Source organism: Cervus canadensis, chromosome 29 (assembly GCF_019320065.1).
Source record: "Cervus canadensis isolate Bull #8, Minnesota chromosome 29, ASM1932006v1, whole genome shotgun sequence".
Classification (NCBI taxonomy): Eukaryota; Metazoa; Chordata; class Mammalia; order Artiodactyla; family Cervidae; genus Cervus; species Cervus canadensis.
In genome coordinates, this window is record NC_057414.1 from 37,565,875 (window position 1) to 37,588,084 (window position 22,210).

The 22,210-nt window shown below is 54.8% G+C and overlaps 1 protein-coding gene across 1 annotated transcript; it reads left to right on the forward strand.

Moving 5' to 3' along the window:
* The first annotated feature begins 863 nt into the window (after positions 1-863).
* PPP1R32 (protein phosphatase 1 regulatory subunit 32) lies at positions 864-9,729 on the forward strand. The gene is made up of 14 exons (XM_043452065.1): positions 864-963; positions 1,508-1,645; positions 1,817-1,934; positions 2,191-2,344; positions 3,692-3,820; positions 4,562-4,625; positions 5,061-5,173; positions 5,577-5,636; positions 5,759-5,845; positions 6,173-6,286; positions 6,371-6,465; positions 8,674-8,838; positions 9,335-9,426; positions 9,626-9,729. Exons 2-13 carry the CDS (start codon positions 1,537-1,539, stop codon positions 9,411-9,413), a joined length of 1,287 nt encoding a protein of 428 aa, XP_043308000.1. The 5' UTR covers positions 864-963; positions 1,508-1,536; the 3' UTR covers positions 9,414-9,426; positions 9,626-9,729.
* The last annotated feature ends 12,481 nt before the right edge of the window (positions 9,730-22,210 follow it).

The window sequence follows — 22,210 nt, forward strand, 5'->3', positions numbered from 1 at the left end:
ACCCACTGCACCACTAGGGAAGTCCTTGGCTTACACCCTTTTAATTCAGGTGCCTCTACCCAGGGCTCACCTTTTCCATCGCAAAATAAAGCTGAGAAGAGCTTTTAAAAATTGAGTCTCAACTACCTGCTAGGTACTGAATCCACACTCTCATCAAATCTCTCAACAGCCCTAGAAGCGGGTCCAGTGACACCCTCAGTGAAGATGAGGAAATGGGGGTGTTAAGAGGATAAATAACTCATCAAAGGCGACAGAGCAGGTTTGAACCACACACTTCACTGCTGTGGTTTATTGGCTCTGTAATAATAGTACCCAGTTCGAGGGTGGTTTGGGGGATTATACGAGGTAATGTGTGTAAAAGAGCTTGGTACAGATTTGGCTCTAGCAGAACATAGTAAACATTAATTTACCCAGAGGCTTAAGAGTGGGATCTGGACTCACCCACGTTTGAAACTCAACTCTGCTATTTTCTGATTGTGAGATCTCTGGCCAGTCAAGTCACTTTGCTTGCCTAAGCCTCATTTTCCCTGTGTGAAAAGAAGGATAATAATAGCTACCTGGCAGAGCTACTCAGAAGACTGGAGATAAAAGATGTAAAGTGTCTGGTGAGAAGTGGGTACTCAATAAATGCGAGTGATTGTTCGGGATTATCTTTTATGTTGTGTCGCTCGGACGGCAATTCTGCCCAGCTCTGGCGAGGGACCCACAATAGGGGCTGGAGCCTCGGAGGCAGGACCTTGCCTGGGCGGCTCCTGGCCTCCTCTCTTGGCCAGGTCAGCCCCTCAGTGGGCCCTGGCTTTAGAAGGGCTTGAGAGGCCAGGGGACGCTGTTGCTAGGCACCCGTTGCTAGGCAACGCACTGTTTCTCCTGGCCTGGCCGCCTCCCCTAGGGCTCAGGCGTCTCTGGAGCAGCTCCTGCCTCCTGCAGCCTATTGCCTGACCTCAGAGCCCCTGCGGAGGGCAGGTGAGGGTGGGGCCAACTGTGGTTGGGCCCCGAGAGAGCTTGAGAGAGCCAAGCCAACTTCCAGTGGGAGGTGGGCAAGGGTGGGGGAGTCCAGGGTGACAGACTTGGAGCCTGGGGCTGAGAATGAGCTTCTGAGCTGGGGTGGCCAAGAATTCCCAGGGAGGGCAGTAGTCTGGCCATTCAGTCCCCAGAAGAGGGCACGTGGGGGTTCACATGGGGCTGGGGAGTCAGAGCCCCAGGCTCTGAGTCCTGGCTCTGCCACCTATTGTGAGCTAAGCCTTCATCACTCGGAACCTCAGTTTCCCAGCTGTAAAATGGGGGAGGGGTGGATGATAAGGTGTGGGGAAAGCGAGATGAGACACAGGGCGCTGCATGTTGACGATCACTAGTCCTTTCTTCAGTCCGGGGTGTCGGTGGAAGGGCACAGGCCTGGGAGGAGGGCCGTGTGAAGGCTTCCATCACCTCCTCATGATCCCCGCAACCTGGGCCTAGGGCAGGCTCTGGGGCTGCCAGACCTCCAGGGCTCCGTGTGCTTCCTTCCTAGGCCCCCAGGGGGCCCTGCCCCACAGCACCATGATGGGAAAACTCCCCCTGGGGGTTGTCTCCCCTTACGTGAAGATGAGTTCGGGGGGCTGCACAGACCCTCTGAAATTCTACGCCACCAGCTACTGCACAGCCTACGGTGAGGGCACCTTTGTGTAGGAGCCAGCCCCAGGACATGGGACAGGATGGGGACAGCCTTTTAGACCTTGGGGGTGGGGGCGGAGTATGCTGGCCCTGCCTGGGAAGCCCCGGTCACTGTTCTCCCACCCTGCTGACCCTCAGTCCTGTCTGCCTGCTTCCCGCCTGGCAGGTCGGGAGGATTTCAAGCCCCGCGTGGGCATTCACGAAGGCACAGGCTACAAATCAAATTACCGGCCTGTGGTCTCCTACCAACCGCATCTCGATGCCCTGGATAACCCGGCCATGGGGTACAGTCTGTCCAACCCCTCCTCACCCCCTGCCTTCCCAGGCCTTAGCCCTCAGGGCCATCGGACCTCATCAGACCAACTCCAGCCTCCGCGCCTGGGGTCTGGGGTCCTGGGGGACTCGGGGACTGGTCCTCAGCCTGGGACCCAAAGGCAAGAAGACTCCTGAGGCAGCTGTGGGAGGCTGGAGGGAGGAGGACGCCCCGCAGGGGACAAAGACAGGTGGTGCTGGTGTTAATAGCTCCTGCCCCACCCTCAGGGAACAAGTCTGCAACAATTTCCAGACAGTGACCAGTCAGAGTTACCGCCCCCTGGAGGTGCCCGATGGCACATACCCACTGCCCAGGAACTTGCACCAGACCAGCTCTGGCTACTCTCGGGAGAAAGCCAGTGCAGTCACCCCCATCAAGGAGGTCAGTGCTGGGCCAGGGCCAGGAGAGACTGGGAGCCCTAGTCTGGGGTGAAGGAAGGGCTGGAGGGTGGACCAGGTGTGGATACCTCCAGAGGGTGGGGCTGCACTGCAAGAGTTGGTCAAGGCTGAGATAACTGGACATGTAGGAGCCACAGTGTGGGCTGGGGTCCACTCAGCTGCCCCACTTTGACCTCACCCTACGCCCCACCACGTCCCCCTCCATTTCCATCTCCACTCCTGTCACCATCATCACCGTCTCCCCACTAGTGCTGTTCCCTCCCCACCTCAACCTCAACACCGTCCCCACGATCCCCCATCCCCTCCACATCTCCATCCCCAGTGCTGCTGTTGTGCTCATTTTTTGCACAGGCATCTCCGTCTTCTTCACTTCTGTAGTTGTATGACCGTCTTCCTTATTATAAAACCTTCCCTGGGGTTTCAGACCATAAAGAATCTATTTGCTAATGCAGGGGACCCGGATTCAATCCCTGGGTCAGGAAGATCCCCTGTAGAAGGGAATGGCAACCCACTCCAGTATTCTTGTCTGGAGAATCTCACGGACAGAGGAACCTGGTGAACTCTATAGTCCGTGGGGTCGCAAAGAGTCGGACATGAATTAACAACTAATACTTCCTTATTTTCATCACCACCACGAGAATGGATGCTGTCATTCATTCATGCAATCAATATATTCTAAGCACCTTTTTAAATTATTTTTATTTATTAATTTTTTGGCCATGCTGTGTGGCATGTGCGGTCTTAGTTCCCCAACTAGGGATTGAACCCATGCCCCCTGCATTGGGAGCATGGAGTTGTAACCACTGGACCATGAGGGAAGTCCCACCTCTTCTGTTTTTGAAGGTGATATGTGCTGGAGGGAAAAATATAACAGGGAAGGGACAAGGAGTGAAGAAGTGCAAGAGTTGCCCTTGCAAGTCAGGAGGGTCAGAAAAGAGCTTGCTATGGCGACATTAGACAAAAACTTGAGGGAGGTCAATGTTCCTCCGGAATCAGCTAAGTGAGGGAGGAGCAGGCAGTCCAGACAGCAAGTGCAAAGGCCCTGAGGCGGGAGCATCTGACAGGAGGAGGGACGGCAGGGAGGCAGGGGACTGGAGCAGAGTGAGGAGCCGGGTCCTCGTGGGCTGTCTGTCAGGATGTGGGATCCTACCTGGGGTATGACGGGGATACCACAGGGCTCTGAGCAGAGGAAGGGCCTGGCCCAGCTTCACTGTGGAAGGACCCTCGGGCTGCTGTGCAGATCCTCTGCAGGGGTCAAGGGCAGAATCAGAGTCTGGAAGTGACTGCCATCCCCTCAACGGGACGGTAATTGACTGCTCCCTCCTCCCAGGTGAGGAAGGTCCATTTTGACACCCAGGACTATGGGCCCCAGGCCATCACGGGGCTGGAGCCCAAGAATGTGCCCCTCCTCCACCAGCAGCAGAACAAGGGCTCGCTGGAGTGGGAGAATGCCCGACATGTGAGTGCGTGGCCCCAATGAGGGTCCTGTGTGGGGCAGAGGGGCCAGAACCCACCTCCTCCTTCCTCCCTGGGACAGGCTCTGAGCTGGCTCACCCATGTAGCCGACTCAGTGTTGGCTCAGGGCCCACACAAAGACAGGGGCGAGCCAAGGATTTGATATTTGGTGTTTCCAAGGCAGCATCAAAGTGGTCCCCATGAACACCCTTATGTGTATCTTTGGATTTAATCCCCGAGCTCCCATCTCTCCTGACCCCCTCCAGGGGCCCAGTGCTCTGTGAGCACCCACTTCCTCCCTTGGCAGCTTCTCTCATCGTGGAGCACAGGCTCTAGGCACGCAGGCTTCAGTAGCTGCAGTGCATGGGCTCAGGAGTTGAGGCGCTTGGGCTCAGTTGCTCTGTAGCATATAGGATCCTCCCAGACCAGGGATCGAACCGGTGTCCCCCTACATCGCAAAGCAGATTCTTAACCACTGGACCACTAGGGAAGCCCGGATGTGACTTAGTTTCAATTGTCACAGAGAAGCTGTGCTCTCATGATGGAATTTCGGGTGCTGTGATGCTGGCTGAAAGAGAGATTTGTGTGGGGGCAGGGAGTGTGGGGAAGCGTTGCCGGCCCTCCGGTCTCAGAGAACCACGCGGGTCTACTCAGAGCCCAGAGAACTGAAGAGCCAGCGCCACCCCCACCGCCTGCAGGCTCCCCGTCTACCTCGTGTGCCCCACTGCTACATTCTCTGTTCCAGGGCCCCCGCTTCATGACTTCCGAGTATAATTCCAAGTATCTCAAGGAGCCGTCACATCAGCCAGGTAGGCAGACGCGAGTCGGAGCTCTAGCTACCGTCCCACCACACATCCCTACCCCCAACCCTTGGGGAGGGGATCCCTGGGGACCCCAGAGCTGGCACAACACTACGAAGGCATCAGCAGGAAACAGAAGGACACACAGGCAGCTTGGGGAAACCACCTTCCCCAGCCTGACCTCGGTGCTTTAGGCCTGCCGATCTCCAAAGGACAACTCACTTGCCTAGGACGGCTGCTTGAGGCCTGCCCTTCCTTCTGCTCTCCTCGTTTGCTCTCTGTCCTGGACTCTGGAGCCCCCACCAGTACCCATGGTCCTGGTGGCTCAGGCCTCCAGATCCTTGGAGCTGGCTCCCTCCCCACCTCTGGGACCCTGAGCCCCTGGCAGCCATGTGGGTGGGGCCAGCTGATCCCAGGCCAGCAAGGCGGGGCTGTCTTTTGCAGATCTCTTGCAGAAGAATTCAATTGGTGCCAAGGAGGAGACTGGCTTCACCGAAGAGTCCAACAAGAACCCCATCGTCTTCCAGCCGCCCTCCCAGGCCCTTCCTGGGGACCCAGTAAGTCAGGCTGGGACCCACTAGACTCTCAAGGTGACTGAAGCTCTCCAGTCTGGGGCAATTCTAGCTTTAAATATGTATATGCTGCAGATGCCTTTGTCTAACCACAAGATGAAAAAACTTGGGCAAAAATCACCACTTTGGTCCAGCTCCCCCATCTGACAGATGAGACAACTGAGGTTCAAAGAAGAAAGGCAGTGTAGCCAGGATCACCTGGAGTTCAGACAAGAACCCTGGCCTGCTGGTTCCCATTCAGCACCGTGCTTCTCCTTCCCTCCTGCCAAACTCTCCCCTTTCCTCTGAAAGTCCCGTGATACCCATCAGTGCTGAGCTGTCCTCTGCACTCGGGACAGAGGAGCTGCTGCCTCTGCTGGCCTGATGCTCCTCTGTGGCCTCTTTTCAGGTCCTCCTCCCCAGCCGGAGTGTCACCAAGTCGGACTTTCTCCCCATTTCCCACCCTCATGTAAGCTGAGCCAGGGTTGGAGCGGCGGAAGCGGGGATATCTGTGCTGCAGCCTGGGGTCCTCTGGTGGGGGCGGTGGGGGTCATGCTGGAAGTTGTGCCAGGGGCTGCCTTGCTGCCTTAGGGGGATGAGTTCCTGCCGGTGCTGGCCAGAGGCTCCGAGCGAGAGACGGCCTTCAGCCGAGTGAACGAGAGGACCCTGAATCCCAGAGTGAGTGGCCTCAGGGGGCTCCCTCAGAGCGGGGAGCACCCAGAAGGGAGGGGACAGGGAGGTTTCTTGGACCCGGTGACATTAGATCCAGGCAGGATGGGAAAAATCAGGATCTTTGGAGATGTGGAGGAAGGACCCCTGGGTGGAGAGGCAAAGGCCTAGGGGCTGGAAAGTGAGGAGCGTGTTCGGAGCAGTGACTTGGGTGTTGAAGGAGGAGGGACGCCGTCCTGGGGCTGGGGCTGCTGGGGCTCTGTGCCTGCCCTCCATCCATCCTGCTGCCCCACCCTGGCCGCCCAGCCACCCTTCCTGTGGCTCTGTTCCTTTCAGGTACCCCCTCCCTGCCCAGAACCCAGCAGCATGAACCATTGGCAATTCCAGTCTCCCCAGAGGATGCAACAGACAAATGTTGCCCTGCTTGGCCGGGAGACCGTGGGCAACAAGGTGAGGTCGGGGTACCAGCCCCCAGCCCCAAATCCCCACTCCCCTCCTGACCTGACAAGTCCCCGCTCTACCCTTCTGGTGCAGGAGCCCTCAGGGTTCAGCCTTAACAACCCCAGCTATGTTCGGAGCCCCTATGACCCTGACATGGATAATCGCTACCTGACCACCTACAACCAAGGGTGAGCCCCCTTCCCTACATCTGGGTTTGCGAAGCTGGTACCCACTTTACAGACAGGGAGACTGAGACTGGACAAGTACTGAGTTTATTTAGTTTAATTAGTGAGGACCCAACACGTGATGAATGTGGTTCCCCTAGAAGCAGATCCCGAGCCGAGGAGTTGGGTGTAAGCCCTTTCCTGAGGGTGTCAGGGAGGGAGTAAGCTGGATGGGGAAGGGCTGGTGGCCAACAGTAGTGTGTTATTAAACCAGATATCCCATGGGAAGACTCTAGAAACCAGTGCAAAACACACAATTCAGAATGATCCCGGCCAAGAAGCAAGAGAGCTGGGGTATTCATACCCCACCTTCGCCAGTCCTTGGTTAACAGCTGTCCCCAGGGGTGATATTAAATCCCAGGTACCTCCTTGCCCAGGCAAAGTGGGCTTCAACAACCCAAGGGCAGCCTTCCCAAAGATTCTGTGCAGGCCATGGGTGGGCAGGGCAGGAATAAAGGGGTACTACGGGGTCTGCATGGAGCAATAGCGCATCTGCTAAGACAACACATCCAGTCCATGGCAGGTGGGCTCCACGTACCCACAGAAGGTAAGCTTTGTGTTGTGTGAGCCCTGGGCAAGATATAAGTGTCCTGGGCATCAAGGAGGGCTTCCAGGAGGAAGCGGCCTTAGAGCCATGGTGGGGGCTGCCCAGGCCAGCACTGGGTGGGGAGGGCATAACACAAGTGGGAGGAAGGAGATGTAACTCAGGAAAATCCTGCCCTCGTGGCACCTGTCATCTGTGTATCAGCATGTGTCATCTGTGTCTACACTGCCCTCCCTCAGCTCCTTCATCTCCCAGGGAGTTCTCCCCGCCCACCCTAGATCCTTGGAGCTAAACACCCCTCTTTTGGATGGAAACCCTGAGGCGCAGAGGGCAGAAGCGGTGCCTGAGCCCAATAGCAAGATCTTGATGTGTGTGGCTGCTGCAGTTCCCACCGGGGGCAAGGAGGAGGGGCAGAGCCTTCCTCAGGACTCTGGGGGACAGCAGTGTCCCTGCCCCTCCCCAGGCGCCTACAGACCCCTCAGGCCGCCCACCTTCTCCTTCTCCACCCACCTGTCCAATTTCCTGAGCTCCTGCCTGCATCAGGCATGCTGCTCCTTCTTCCTGCGCCAAGAACCCCGGGGGTTGTGATCACTGATTTTCTCATTTATCTCTCTGTATCCCTTCTTTGTAAACTCAAGGGCTGGGCCCACATATTACTCATCTTGGCACCTTCGGAACCCAGCCCAGGCTAGCTCAGTGAAAACTGGCAAAATGGAAGAAATGTCGAATGCCGAGAGGGGAATGGATGAGATGGAGTTCCCAGCCCCCATCCTCTCCCAACCCCTGACACATTCACAGGCCAGGGTGGCATCTCCTTTATATATACATATGTATATATATGTATGTGTTTATTTATTTGACTGCGCTGGGTCTTACTTGTTGCAGCATGTGGGATCGAACCCGGGTCCCTTGCTTTGAGAGTGTGGAGTCTTAGCCACTGTACCACCAGGGAAGTCTCAGGGAGGCATCTCTTTTATATAGTGGTGGAGAATCTGCCTGCTACTGTAGGAGATGCAAGATATGTGATTTCGATCCCTGGGTTGAGAAGATCCCCTGGAGAAGGAAATGGCAACCCACTCCAGTATTCTTGCCTGGGAAATCCCATGAACAGAGGAGCCTGGTGGGCTACAGTCCATGGGGTCACAAAGTGCTGGACACAACTAAGCAACTGATGCACACACACACACGTATACACATGCACATATTATATTAAATATATATATATATATGTTTGGCTGCTCTGGGTCTTATTAGCTGCAGCATGTGGGATTGAACCCGGGTCCCCTGCATTGGGAGCATGGAGTCTTAGCCACTGAACCACCAGAGAAGACTCAGGGAGGCATCTCTCAAAAGTCCTTTCCACTCCCGAGTGTGTCTCAGTATCTGGGGTGGCACAGAGGAGGGGCACGCAGCTCAGGGCAGGTTTCCGGGCTAAGAGGGGAGTGAGGGGACAGGGCCTTCAGGAGAGCCTGGCGGGGGGGATGGCATGGGCAAAGCCAACGAGGCGGGAGGACCTCTGGCACTGCGTGCTCCTCTGGAGCCGAGATTCCTGCTGGGGCAGAGTGCAGAGGCGGCCCAGGTTGACGGGGGCCAGTGTATGGCAACCTGCCCTTCTTCCCGTGTCGTAGATACTTCGAGAACATCCCCAAGGGTCTGGACCGTGAGGGCTGGACTCGAGGTGGCCTGCAGCCCCAGAAGCCAGGAGGCTATGCCCTCAACAACCCGGTCACCCGCCTGGAGGCCACCCCCAACCCCACGGAGAGCCTGAGGCGCCTGCACCCTCACGTGGGCAGGTAGCGCACCCCTGCTGTGTCCTTCGCTGTGTCCAGCCGCCTGTCCCCGGCCTCGCCTCCCTCCTGCGTCTGTCTGTCCGTCTGCGAGGCCCCTTTCCCCTCGCTGGTTAATCCATTGCCTCTCCTGCCCTCCTCACCCCAGCGACCCCTCCTCTGCACGGCTGCTGCCCTGCCCTCTCCTGGTTCCCGGGGCACTCAGCCGGCTCCAACATGCTCCCTGCCTGGCTGATTGGGGTGGGGTGGGGTGGGGTGTTGGGGGGACAGAGCTGAATGACTGTGGTTCTGCCTTCTCACTCTGACTCCTTTTTGCTCAATTCAATTCCTCAGAAATCGCATTTACACCAACAATGGCCTGGAGTTGGCAGGCAAAGACTGGTTGTGGTTTGGCCGTCCGGGCTGAGCCCTGGCCCCGCGGAGAGAGGCAGGCAGAGGGGGAGAAGGCCCGGGCTCCCTGCCCCCCACCCCTCCCTCACCTGAACCCCCTTCTTCCCTGCAGAACCCTGATCTCTGCGGACCCCTTCTACCGAACAGCGCCTCCCAGCGGCCACGGGAGCCGCTTCACTGCGCCCAACTGAGCCTGAGGCCTGGGTAAGGGGCTGGGGTCCCCCACCCCAGGCCGGGGTAGTCATTGTGGGGCAGTGCCCCAGCCTAAGTCCTGGGTCAGGCCAGCCCTGCCTGGGGACCCCAGCCCCAGAATAGGGGGTGGGAGGTCAGGGGCATCTAAGGAGAGAGGGGGGTAGTGCAGGGACCACCCGGAGCCCTTCAGGCCTCGTCTCTGTTCACACAGGTTTGCCCACCCCAGAGGACAGGAGCCGACTACTGTCCCTATTCCCACATCCCCCCGGGGGCTCCCCGGCTACTTTCTTAATGAAATAAAAGCAGTGAAGCCAAGCAGTGTGCCTGCAGTGTTGGAAGGGGCCGGGAAAGGAGGGGTGAGACTGGGGAGGGGGTGCACAACTGGAGTCAAATGTGGAGTCAGGGAGGCCTGGCTGGACTCACCGTCATCCGGGCAAAGCGCTTCGCTCTTCAGACTGTCTCCTCTCCTGGGAATGGGCCACCTCGGGCCTGTGCTGAGCGCTCTGTCCAGTGTGGGAGGGAGGAAGCCGCTGGGGTGGGGGGCAGGCAGGCCAGAGTGGGAGGTGGGTCTATAGCACGGGGAAGGGCGTCAGAGCAGGTCTGCTGGGGCCCTGCTGGGGCCCACATCGCAGAGTTTAAAGGAGAGGGGAGGGGACTTCCCTGGAGGTCCAGTGGCGAAAGACTCCGCAATTTCCCTGCAGGGGACATGGGTTCGATTCCTGGATGGGGAACTAAGATCCCACATCCCACAAGTTGCACGGTGTGGCCAAAATAAATAAATAAAGGAGAGAGGAGGACAGCCAGGCAGGAAAAATCACAGAGATCTCTCTCCAGAGACAAACGGAGGAGGGTCTGCAAAGGATGTCTTTCCGGACACTGGACCCTGGACCCTGGGGGAGGGGTGGAGGGCTGGTTTCAAGGCTGGTGCCTCAGTACCTCTGTGAGAACGAGAACAAGCCTCCCTCTAGGCAGACGCCCCACGTGAACACAAGACCTGAAGAGCAAAAGTCTTCTGGGAGGAAAAAAAAGCCTCCCTTCCTTCAGGTACGGCAGCCTGAGACCCCCTCAACCTGCAAGGCAGAAACTGGGCTGCCTCTCAGCGCTGTCGGTCACCTCCTCCAGGTGCTTTTGTGCAGTGCTCAGCCATCTGACCATACGCCGTGGTCCTGCTCGCACCAGCTTCTTATTTTATAAATAAGGAGCCTGGACCCGGAGAGGAGGGGATGACTTCAAGATGTTCGAAGTCCGACAGGACAGAAAGGCAGCAGCTGCCCCTCTGGGGATGTCCTGGATGTCCCCCGCACCTCGAGGCTCGGCCCGGCAGGTGGAGGGGCAGACAGTGGTCCAAGAGCTGGGCCCCCACCCTCCACCACCACCCCTGCCCCTGCGTGGGGGTCCGTGAAACAGCTCTGCTGGCCCCAGGGCCTGTCTGTGCTCAGGAGTCTTGAGCAGCAGGCCTGGAGGCTGTGCACGGCCGGAGTGGGGCTCCATGTGGGAAGTGGGTGGCTCCAGCTGGCTCCAGCATGGGAGAAGGAGGAGAGTGAGGGACACAGAGTATCTCGACTGCAAACGCGCAGAACTCAGGACCCATTGACAGCCCCACACACTGTGGGCGGGGCCTGCTGGTCCGCGGTCCCCAACATCAGGGGTAAGTCAGCAGGCAGATGGAAACACACATGCACGCACTCCTCGCCCAGTTTCACCTCTCCGTGTCCTTCCCCAGCAGGTCCTGTTACAGGTCGTGTTTCCTCTGCACCCTGCCTCTACTAGCTCAACAGGGGATAAGATGTCAGGACACCAGAGCTGGGCGACGCTGTCTCTCCATCACCTCCCGCTTCACTGTCCTACACCCAGTTTCCAAGCCTGGGGCCACCCCCACGATGTTTCCTGAGCCCGGGCTGTGGACTCCATCCCTGAGCTCCCCTTAGCCCCTGCCTTCTCCCCCCAGCTCTCAGGCATCCCGTCTCGTCCTCCCTGTCTGGGTCCTGGGCTCCAGCCCAAAGGGTTGTGTGAGGATAGGGTGACCCAGAAGGTGGGGTGACAGGACAGGAGTCCAGCAGAGGTCCAAGGTGAAACCTAGGTGACTCTAATGCTTCTGCCTGGTGCAGAACACAGGTTTTCTCATCTTTCCATGAGGAAGCAGACCCAGAGAGGTAGCGCAACTGGCCCAGGTCCCCCAGTCTTAAGGATTGTGGGTGGGGGCCTGCTGGAGAGGGGCGGAGTGGGAACCCAGAGTAGAAGTCGCCTGGTGGAAGAGTGAATTGACTCCAAGTCATACCTGGCTTCCTGACCTTTGCCCTCCTCCCCGAGTCTCAAAGGGAAGGAACTTTGAAGTAATGGCAGAGCTATGGGCCTTGAACCAGGGAAGACTGTGGGCAAGGACTCCAGGGAGGGGTCAGCCCAGTGTTCAGTCAGGGGGCAGGAGCAAGGGAGGCTGAGAGGTGGGCATCCGCGTGGGGAAGGTGGGGGAAGGGGCCTTGATGGCCACGCTGCAGGGCCTTTCTCTGCCTCTCTCCTCCATTATGAGGCTCCAAAAGGGCACAGACCGTGTCTGTCTTGTTCACACGGAAAGCCAGGGGCAGTGTCTACACCCTTGCAGATACTTGGTAAATATTAAATAGTGGAATGAATGAATGAATAAATAAATTCTGCCTGCTGGTGGGGGCACCAGATGTGGGTTCTGAGTGTCACCTGCCCCGACACCAGGAGGTCAGTAGCGCAGGCTTCCTGCATCTCTGCGGCCCAGTGGCTGAGACTACGTGGGCCCCGCCTCCTTGCCCAGATGCCATGGCTGTGGCCCCTGGGACCACTGTGCTTTGCTCTCCAGGTCACCTCTTCTCCCTCTGCATGTGCCCCGTTGTTCTCTTCTCTGGCTCAGCCTCTGACCAGCCCCACCCATGCTGCCTCGCAGTGGCCTGAGGGCCCCTCATTCTAGCCTTGACCCCTGGCATGTTCCAGGACCACAGTAGGATCAGTGCCAAGCAGTCCTCTGTGCCTTGTCAGGGCAGGAGGGGTGGACATGTTCTCGCCCCGTGGCTATTTGTGTTGCTGAAACCCCATGGGAGAGACTGGCCTTTGCCACGTTAGTCTCCTCTGGGCTGCCAGGTGAATGGAGGAACTAACGATGTAGTTTTGTTTTCAGAGTCCTGGACCCTAACCCCTCTGAGTGTTGCGTTTCTCGCCTGCCCCCCAGCAGCATCAGCCCAGCACCCTATCCTCCCCTGGGCCAGGGCTGTCCACAGGGGGTAGCTGTCCAGGCCTGAGCTGTGGAGTCAGGCTCCCTGGGTCCAAATTCCAGCTCCCTGCACCCTGAGGCTGCCTCCCGCCTCCAACTGATCATTTGAGCTACAGCTAATATAACAGAGCTAACCCTGTAGGCTAAATGAGATGACGTGTGTAAAGAGATGACGTGTGTAAAGAGTTTAGCACGCAATGAATAGCCACATTGATGCTGGAGCAGAGGAAACCCGAGTCCCAGATAGAAGTGGGGGTTTGAAATTGTCACAGGGTCTGGCCTTTGTCCCCTCCTACTTGGCCCTGGACGGGCCCCTCCTCTGGTCCCTTCTCTGCCAGCAGGCCTCCGCTTGTCTGGGAGAGTTTGGGTAGGTGATCCACCTGGACAGCCTTACCCAGAGGCCCCTCAAGGGGGCGCTGTCTCTGAGGACAATTCTCCCAGGCCACTTTCCCCAGGCTAGGAAGGGACTCTGCTCACCTGTAACCAGGCCAGTCTCTCCTTTCAGCAGGTGATCCCTGGGTTAGGAAGATCCCCTGGAGAAGGGAAAGGCTACCCACTCCAGTATTCTGTACACTGTACAGTCCATGGAAGGGTCACAAAGTGTTGGACATGACTGAACGACTTTCACACTGGATCTGCTACCACAAGCTTCCTGCCCACCCCCCAGTGAAATTTTAGAAACTGTTCTGAGGTGTCATCAACAATGAGGATGATTGTTCTTTGTTAAGCCCCCACAGCCTGCTGGGAGCTGGGAATATTCTGTGGGCCTTCATCTTTTGAGCAAGAATGCAGAGGGGCCCCCCTCTGGGGGAGGTCTGGGGATGCAGGTGGGTGCCGTGCTGACGGCATTGGTGTGGGGGAGTGGAGGCCCAGACGGCAGGATGCAGATAGGTGCTGGGTGCTGTGCGATCATCAGGCAGACGTGTGTGAGGCTGTGCCCGTTACAGCACCATGGCAGCTGACGTGAACGGGCACCATCTGGCCCGGGTCACGTGGAGACCTGCCGATCCACCAGCTCATGGGCTTGACAGCTGGCCAGCTGGGAAAAGGCATTGGTTGGTGGGAACTGGAGGCCTGGGGCCTGGCAGGAAGCCCTGCATGGGGAGGCTGCAGGACAGTGGTCTGCTACACACAGAGAGATGGGAACCTGAAAGGCAGGATCCGACCCCCAACTTCCTCTCTGACTGTCTGGAGAGGTCCCCAGTCCTATGGAAATGTTCCCTGAGCAGCAAATATTTTTGGAGGGATCAGACTCAGGAAACCCCCCCTCCCCCCGAGGTCTCTCTTCGAGGTCAGAGGAGGGTCTGCTGGGTTCTCCTGCTCCATGCATCCTGGCACTCCTTGCTTCTCAAGATGCTGCTAAGGACAAGGTTTGCCAAGAAAGTTCTTTGAGTCATAAAACTTCACTGCTGCAAAGACCTTTTTGAAAACAATTTCAGCCTGAGCCAGAAGGGTGCAGCCAGCTCCCAGAGGCTCACGGCTTAGTCTCTGCTAGGAATACTTGGCCTTTCCCATCACATCACCGCACTGGGGGTCTTGGATTGCAGCTGGTGAGAAGCATGGGGCTTTATGATTCCCTGGTGGCTGAGATGGTGAAGAATCTGCCTACAGTGTGGGAGACCTGGGTTCTATCCCTGGGTTGGGAAGATCCCCTGGAGAAGGGAAAGGCTACCCACTCCAGTATTCTGGCCTGGAGAGTTCTATGGACTGTATAGTCTACAGGGTCGCAAAGAGTCGGACATGATTGAGCGACTTTCACTTTCACCATTTGCTGAAGTGGTGTGTGAGAGTGTGTGTGTGTGTGTGTGTGTGTGTGTGTGTGTGTGTGTGTGTGTGCGCGCGCGCATGCGCGCTCGCACTTCAGAGGTCCTCAGGTAAAGAGGCCAAGAAGGCATCTAAGACAGGCATTCCAAGAGAGAGATTGGACAAGATCCTGAAAAGGCTGTGCTCAGAAAAGACTTTAGGAGGCTCTGGGCCCAATGAGGTGTGGCCTCTATGGCTGGACAGCTTTGCTGCAGATCCTCTTTCTCCTGGTGGGCCCGGGCACCAGGTGTGGGAGGCCGGTAATGAAGAACCTGGGCAGACTTATTTCTAAGCCTATATGAGGATGAGCAGGCATCTGGCAGTGTGGGGCCTCCTAGCTATGACAGTGAAGGCCTTGTGGACCCGGAACAGGGGGCCCTCCACTGTGATCACGTGATTCCCTTAGGGCTCCGACCATGCGGGGTAGCAGTCAGAGCTCTTTGCGAGCATCAGAAACCAACTTAGGGGACCTCCCTGGTGGTCTAGTGGCTAAGAATCCACCACCCAATGCAGTGGATGCAGGTGTGATCCCTGGTTGGGGAATTAAGATCCCACAAGCCTCTAGACAACTAAGGCCCTCTGTCGCAATGAAGATCCCGCATGCTGCAACTAAGACCCAATGCATCCAAATGAATAAATAAATATTCTTTAATAAAAAAAAGAAAGAAAGAAAAAAGAAACCAACTTCAGCTTATTTAAGCTAAAAGAAATTTATTAAAAAAGGCTTTTGGAGCTCACAAAATCTTCAGGTGGACCTGAGAATAAAGGTTAGAGGCTGCCCAGCCAAGAACCATGATCAAAATCGCCCCATGGACCTGGGCCCACTGACAGCATGTGCCTCCCTCCGTGTGGGGCCCTGCACGCTGTTCCTCCTGCTGCCGCTCCCCCACACATCCTCAGAAGGGACTCCACACAGTCCCTTCTGCTCTGCATCTCTCATATCCGATTCAAAATCTGGAACGGGTACTTCTGCTGGGTGGCTACAGCCAAGTTACCAGGGAGGCTGGGAGTTCCCAGAGTTTTCAGCTTCCATAGTAGGATGTGTGGGTTCTGTTTGGTAAAGCAGTTGGGGTTCTCCCACTCAGGAGACTGCTGGGAGGCCCAAAGAATTCAAATGTCCTTCACACGTGGGTTACCATCAAGAAGGGAACAAGGCAACTTTCCTGGTGGTCCAGAGGTTAAGACTTCACCTTCCAGTGTCAGGGACCTCAGTTCAATCCCACATGCCTGGGAGCCAAAAAACGGAAACATAAAGCAGAAGCAATGTTGTAACAAATTCAAGAAAGACTTAAGAAAAAAGAAGAAGAAGGAAATAAGCATTTGCTGTATGCCTCCCATGAGCTGGGAGCTTCACGTACCTGGCAGGGATGCAGCTAGTGCTTAAGGATTCTCTGTGGGACATGCGAAAAGATGCCCTTCCCCACTGCCCTAACAGCATACCAATCTACGACTTTCCTGATGCAACCGGAGCCCCTTGGATGTGGTTCTTACGTGTAGGTGCCATCCTCTCCGCACAGCAGATGTAGATTTCACAGGCACATACTCAGGAGCTTGGAAATGTACCTCGGTCTCTCTGTAACTGAACTTAGACACCCATCTCTTTGCTTCCAGTCCAACTTGATCCCCTTTGAATTAAAACTGTCAACTGGAAAAAAAAATCACGACGTGAGAGTTGTGAGTTAAGTTTTACTTGGGGCAAAATGAGGACTATAGTCTGAGAAGCATTTCAGATAGCTCTGAGAAATTGTTCCAAAAAGGTAGAGAGGAAGGTCAGTGTATATGCGATTTTAATGAAGGCGGAGGACATGAAATTAAGCACATATTTTTCTTGGACTGTAGCCTGCCAGGCTCCTCTGTCCATGGAATTCTCAGGCAAGAATACTGGAGTGGGTTGCCATGCCCTTCTCCAGCAGATCTTTCCAACCCAGGGATAGAACCCAGGTCTCCCACGTTGCAGGCGGATTCTTTACCATCTGGGTCGCTGGGGAAGCTGCGCCCCTCCCTTTTTTTTTTTTTTTTTTTTAACAGAGGTTGCTGCTAATCTCATGAAGGTTACTGCTAGTCACGAGGAGCAGACATCACCATGAAGGATTTTAGTGCTTTTCTAGGTACGAGGAGACGCAAGAATTGGACTCAAAAAACCTTTTTCTTGAAAATATTTAACTGTCTGAGGACCTGTTCTGCCAGTTTTTGCAGGAGCACAGAGTGCCTCATTCTTGATCTTCACCCTGAACTCCTTTCAGGGGGTATTCAAGGTCAGCAGCTGCACCAGCTCATCATGTAATCCTTGTGGAGGGAGATGCGGCTGTTGCTGCGGCTGTTTAATTGCTAATTCGCGTCTGACTCTTTGTGACCCCATGGACTGTAGCCCGACGTGCTCCTCTGTCCACGGAATTTCCCAGGCAAGAATACTGGAGTGGGTTGCCATTTCCTTTTCCAGGGGATCTTCCTGACCCAGAGATGGAACCCAAGTCTCCTGCTTGGCAGGTGAATTCTTTACCACTGAGCCAGCTGGGAAGCCGGTAGATGGCAAGTGCCAGTGTGTAGTTGGCAAAACTGTCCATCTGAGAATCCAGTCTGGTCAGAATCTGCTCCTGTTCTCATTCATCTCCTTCCCCCGGAGGGTGTATACCTGCCTGGAGCTTGCTGCCAGGGGAGAGGCATCCGTCCATGTTGACTCCCCCGAGATGTGAAGTGGGCTTTGGTCATCCACACCTGTCCTGCCTGCATCAGCCTGGAAACAAGAATGACACTCTGGCCTCTGGTTGCCAGGGTCACACAACCAGTCCTTCAGCTGCCTTACCTGGACCACACACTCAGCACCTCCAGGTCCATCAACCTGCTCTCCGACACACCGAGTCCTCCTTGGGGGTGCATAAACTTCAGGATGCTCCCCCTCAGGACACAGGGGTCTATCATGGATTCTGGGGAGGGTCCAGATCACTTCCATTTCTACTGAGGCTTCTCCATACAGGCGGGGCGGGAGGAGCTGTTATATCCTCAGGACACACCTGGTAAGAGAAGTACTGGTCCCCTATGCCCTGGTATTCCCCAAACATACTTGGGACCTTTATATGTGTATATAATTTATTTATTTGTTTTTGGCTGTGCTGAGTCTTTGTTGCTCCATGGGCTTTTCTCTAGTTGCTGCAAGCAGGAGCTTCTCACTGCGGCGGTTTCTCTTATTGTGGAGCACAAGCTCCGGAACACAGGCTCTGAAGTTGTGGCACATGGGCTTAGTTTATCCATGGCACGTGGGATCTTCCTGGACCGGGGATCGAACCAGAATCCCCTGTATTGGCAGGCGGATTCTTTACCACTGAGCCAACAGGGAAGGCCCACTTGGGATCTTCTCATGGCACCCTCAGGCTCAGCCCGGGCCAGCATCCGTGTTTAGGAGTGCGGCTCTGCACCGCGCCCCCCCCACCCCCCACCTTCTCTCCCGCCCGCCTGTTCAGCCTTCATCTCCTGTTGGGTGGGATCTTGACTTCTGTGATGACACACGCTTCCTCGCTCCAGGGCTTACAACATCAGCTCCCGGCTCTCCAAGTTCAAAGCCTAGCTTTTTGACTTAACAAAAAATATTTCTCTCTTAGAACCTGTTCTGTGTTTCAAAGCCTCTTTTGCAACTTAAAGCCAAGGATTTGACTCTTTGTTCTGAGGTTCCTTTGGAGAGCTGAATTTGAGAAGCCAAGTTAGCATCTGAATGGAGGGGAAGGGATATAAGGAAATTGCCTCCAGAGGAGCATCAGTTGCTATCTCAAGATAATACCCATCTCCTGCGTTATCTCACTGACACATGATCCTTCGAGGAGAGGAGGATTCCAAGTCTGGGACTAGGCTGAGGTGAGTGAGGCACTTCTTTGGGCAGAAGATTTAAGGAAGTGCTGCCGAACCAAGGAGTGCAGATAAATATTAGTTTAATGCAGTAATTCAAAAAATCAAAATTAATGCATAAAACCTCATGAGGAACACAGTAGGGAAATTTAAACAAAGGATTTGTATCACTGACTTTTCCTTTTGATGCGTGATCCACTATGGATCACAGCACTGGCTATGACCCTGCTTTTATTGCCTTAAACTATTATTTCTCTTGATTACTGAGTTTTTTGGTGCCCCCTTAAATTTTATGCCTGGCTCAAGTAACCTAGCTATCCCTAGCTGCCCTCCTCCCCCTTCTTCCCTACCCCCAATTCCACCATGGTTTGGGACTTTCTCCAGATTTGAGAACTGAGGTTCTGAGAGGGTGAGTAGTTCAAGTCAGGACAGATGACCCCAGGGACCCTGTAGGAGGGACACTTCCCATCCATTCATTCAGCACATGTTCATTCGGTAGGTATAATGCAGCAGGCACAGGGCTGAGCATCATGGAACATCCATGAACAAGGTCTCCACCTTCATGGGTCTTATATCTTTAGTACAGAGGAAAGTGAGAGTGAAAGTGTTAGTCACTCAATCGCTTGCGACTCTTTGTGACTCCATGGACTGTAGCCTGCCAGGCTCCTCTGTCCATGGAATTCTCCAGGCAAGAATACTGGAGTGGGTTGCCATTCCCTTCTCTAGGGGATCTTCCCAACCCAGGGATTGAACCCAGGTCTCCTGCACTGAGGCAGATTCTTTACCTTCTGAGCCACCAGGGAAGAAACAGATTCTAACTAATGCACAGTTAATTATTTATTTAATTATAATTGGAATAAGTACTTTGAAGGAGAAATGTGGGAATTGAAGAATCTGTAACATCGGGGCTTGACTCCTGTGTTCTGAAGGATCTGGAAAGATTCTTTGAGAGTGGGAGGTTTCAGCTGAAATTTTAAGGGTAAGCAGTGCGAGGCAAGGAGAATGGGAAGAAGATGGACTAGCATGTGCAAAGCTCCTGGGGTAGAAAGAAGCTGGTGCATTTGAGAAACTGAGAGGAAGTGTGTTACACCAGGTGACTTCTGTAACAAAGAACCTATATCTCGAAATGGCTAAACATATTAAAAATTCATTCCTCATTTGTTTCATAGTCTAACGTGAGTCAGAGAGTGCATCTCCAAATGATGACTCGGGGATCCAATTCCTTTCCACCATTGACACTGCAGAAAATAAGAGAGGAGGATTGTGTAGGGAGGTGGCATGTGTTACTTCTGCCAACATCCATTGGCTCAGGGCTCATCCCAGGGCCCCGCCCCATCAGCCTGAGAACTCAGGAAGAAGTGGGCAAAAACAGAAGTTGGTGACCTTCATCAGCCCCCACCACAGGGAGGGGGACCAGGACAGGCTGGTCCTTGGTGGTCAAGGTTGGGACCTGAGTCTATAGTCTTGGAGCAGAAGTTGGACCTACACTTGGCCACAGATCTAGGAAGGTATTAACATGTGGGCAGCAGTCAGCTGTGACCACTGTGGCCTATTTTGGAAGGAAGTGCTCAGAAGTCATTTTGGAATGAGGAACCTACTAGAACCATTACTTTGGTCAAATTTCCATCCACAGTGTGGAGGCCAGGCCCTGGTCATTGAGTCAGCCTCACTCTCTTGGCCATGTTGCTCCAGCTCCTGTGTCCCTGGGAGAGATGAAGAGGGTTTGTGGAGGTGGGAGTGGCTACTGAATGGAAAATGACACTCTCAGCTTTCAACAGACCAGGCGGGTCACTCTCAGAGCTCTGGTTTCAGGCGAAAATGATCCTCTAAGGTATGTCTAGGCTCCAGTTTCCAGGGAGCCTGGGGAGCAGATGCTCAGAGACTGAGGCTGGGCTAGCCTTGTGAGTCTTGTGTGTCTAGAGAAAGGTTCTGGTCCAGTGAGGGGCCAGAGACTACCTGGAATTTGCTAATAGGCAAACCCTGAGCCCAGATCACAGCCCTACGGGCCTCTTTGCTTGGGCCTCTCCAGCTTCTTTTGGGGTTCCTAGACTTCTAGGAAGAGAAGGGGACGACAGGGGATGAGATGTTTGGATGGCATCACCGACTTGATGGTGATGCAGGAGTTGGTGATGGACAGGGAAGCCTGGTATGCTGCAGTTCATGGGGTCACAAAGAGTCAGACACGACTGAGCAACTGAACTGAACTGAGACTAGCACTATGGGTTCTAGGACACCCCCCCGAGTTGGGCAAACACTGAACTCCAGGGTCTGGAATCAGAATCTCCAAATAGAGCAATCCTGGAAGTTTTTCTGCTGTTGGCAGGGTGGGAGCAAGCATCTGGGCGTCCTGGTGGTTCTTCTGATTTCCCACAGCCAAGAGGGGCAACAAGATACAGTGGGAGGAGGCCTGGCTTGCAGTAAGATGGGTTGGGTTGGAATCCTGCCTTTGCCCCTGACCAGCCGTGTGATCTCCATCAGGCTACATAACTTCTCTGAATCTGTGTTCCTCATCTGTAGGGCAGGGGGATCCAGTACCTGCCTGGCCAAGGTGTGAAGAAAGGTAAATCAGAAAACCCGGAGGTGCTCAGTAAATGGTAACCATCATCATTTCTGTGGCCAAGAACCAGGATGGGAGGGGTGTGAGCAGCACAAACTCCTCCCCCGTCTCCTCCCCCAACCCCACACAGGCCACACACATCTTTCTTGCAGCTGCAGCCAAAGGGATCCTGTGAAAATGTGTGTCAAATCATGTCACTCCTCTGCTCAAAGTCCCCCAGGGAGCTCTCACCTGGGGTCCAAGCCAAAGCCTTCACAGGAGGCCACGAGACCTCCATGGTCTGTCCTGTCCCTTCCTCTCTGTCGCCATCTGTTGCTAAGCCACCCCCACCTTCCTCCGCGGGCATTCTGTGGCTCCAGAACGCCCAGGCACACCCCTGCCCTGGGGTCTTGGCATTGCCATCCCCTCTGCCTGGAACCTATTTTCCTCAGACATCTGTCTGCTTTGTTTGTTCCTCCTCCTTCCTGTCTTTGCTCAAATGCCATCCTGCTGACGAGGCCTCCCTGGCCACTCTGTTTTTACTTTTTATTTCTGTTTTTCACTTTGATATTTATTTATTTATGTGTTTATGTATGGCTGCATTGGGTCTTCGTTGCAACCTGCGGAGTCTTTCATTGCAGGTTCGCAGGCTCTTCTTTGGGGAGTCCGGGCTTCTAGAGAGAATCTGCGTCTGGGATTAGTTGCCCCAATGTATGTGAAATCTTAATTTCCTGACCAGGGATCAAGCCCACATCCCCTGCATTGGAAGGTAAATTCTTAACCATTGGACTACCAGAGAAGTCCCTGGCCACTGTGTTTTAACTGGTGTCCTCAGTCCTCTGTTCTTATTTTAGCTCCTCTATAACTTGGCCATTGCCTGACATATTCAAATGCAGTTTGTTGATTATCTCCACTCATAGGAATGCAAGTTCCAAAAAGGTGGGTTTTTTTTTTTTTTTTTTTTGTCTCTGAGGTTCACATGCATAGCCATCCCCACTGTCTGGGCAGATGAGCAGGGGCTTCTTGTTGAATGAATACCTGAATGATGGTGAGGACTCAAGTTCTGGCTAGTACAGGTAAAGGGAGTGGGCCATGGTACAAAGGACATTGTCGCTTTCTTTTTGGCCAAATGAGGGAGTTGGACTAGACCCTCAGGCGATGGAGAATTGTAGGTTTAGTTCCTGCCTCCATGAACTTTCCTGGGGTGAGGGTCCCTGGCTTCGTAACAGAACCTGTGATCTCCCAATGTACCAAGCACCCTCCCGGGGCTGGCATTTCATGGTTAGCTCTAATAGGCTCAAAGCCTTGCTTTCTAAGAACAGATGATGCCAACATTCCTTGATCTTATTCAAGTCGCAGCAGCCACAGAGGTCTTGGCTCCAAAG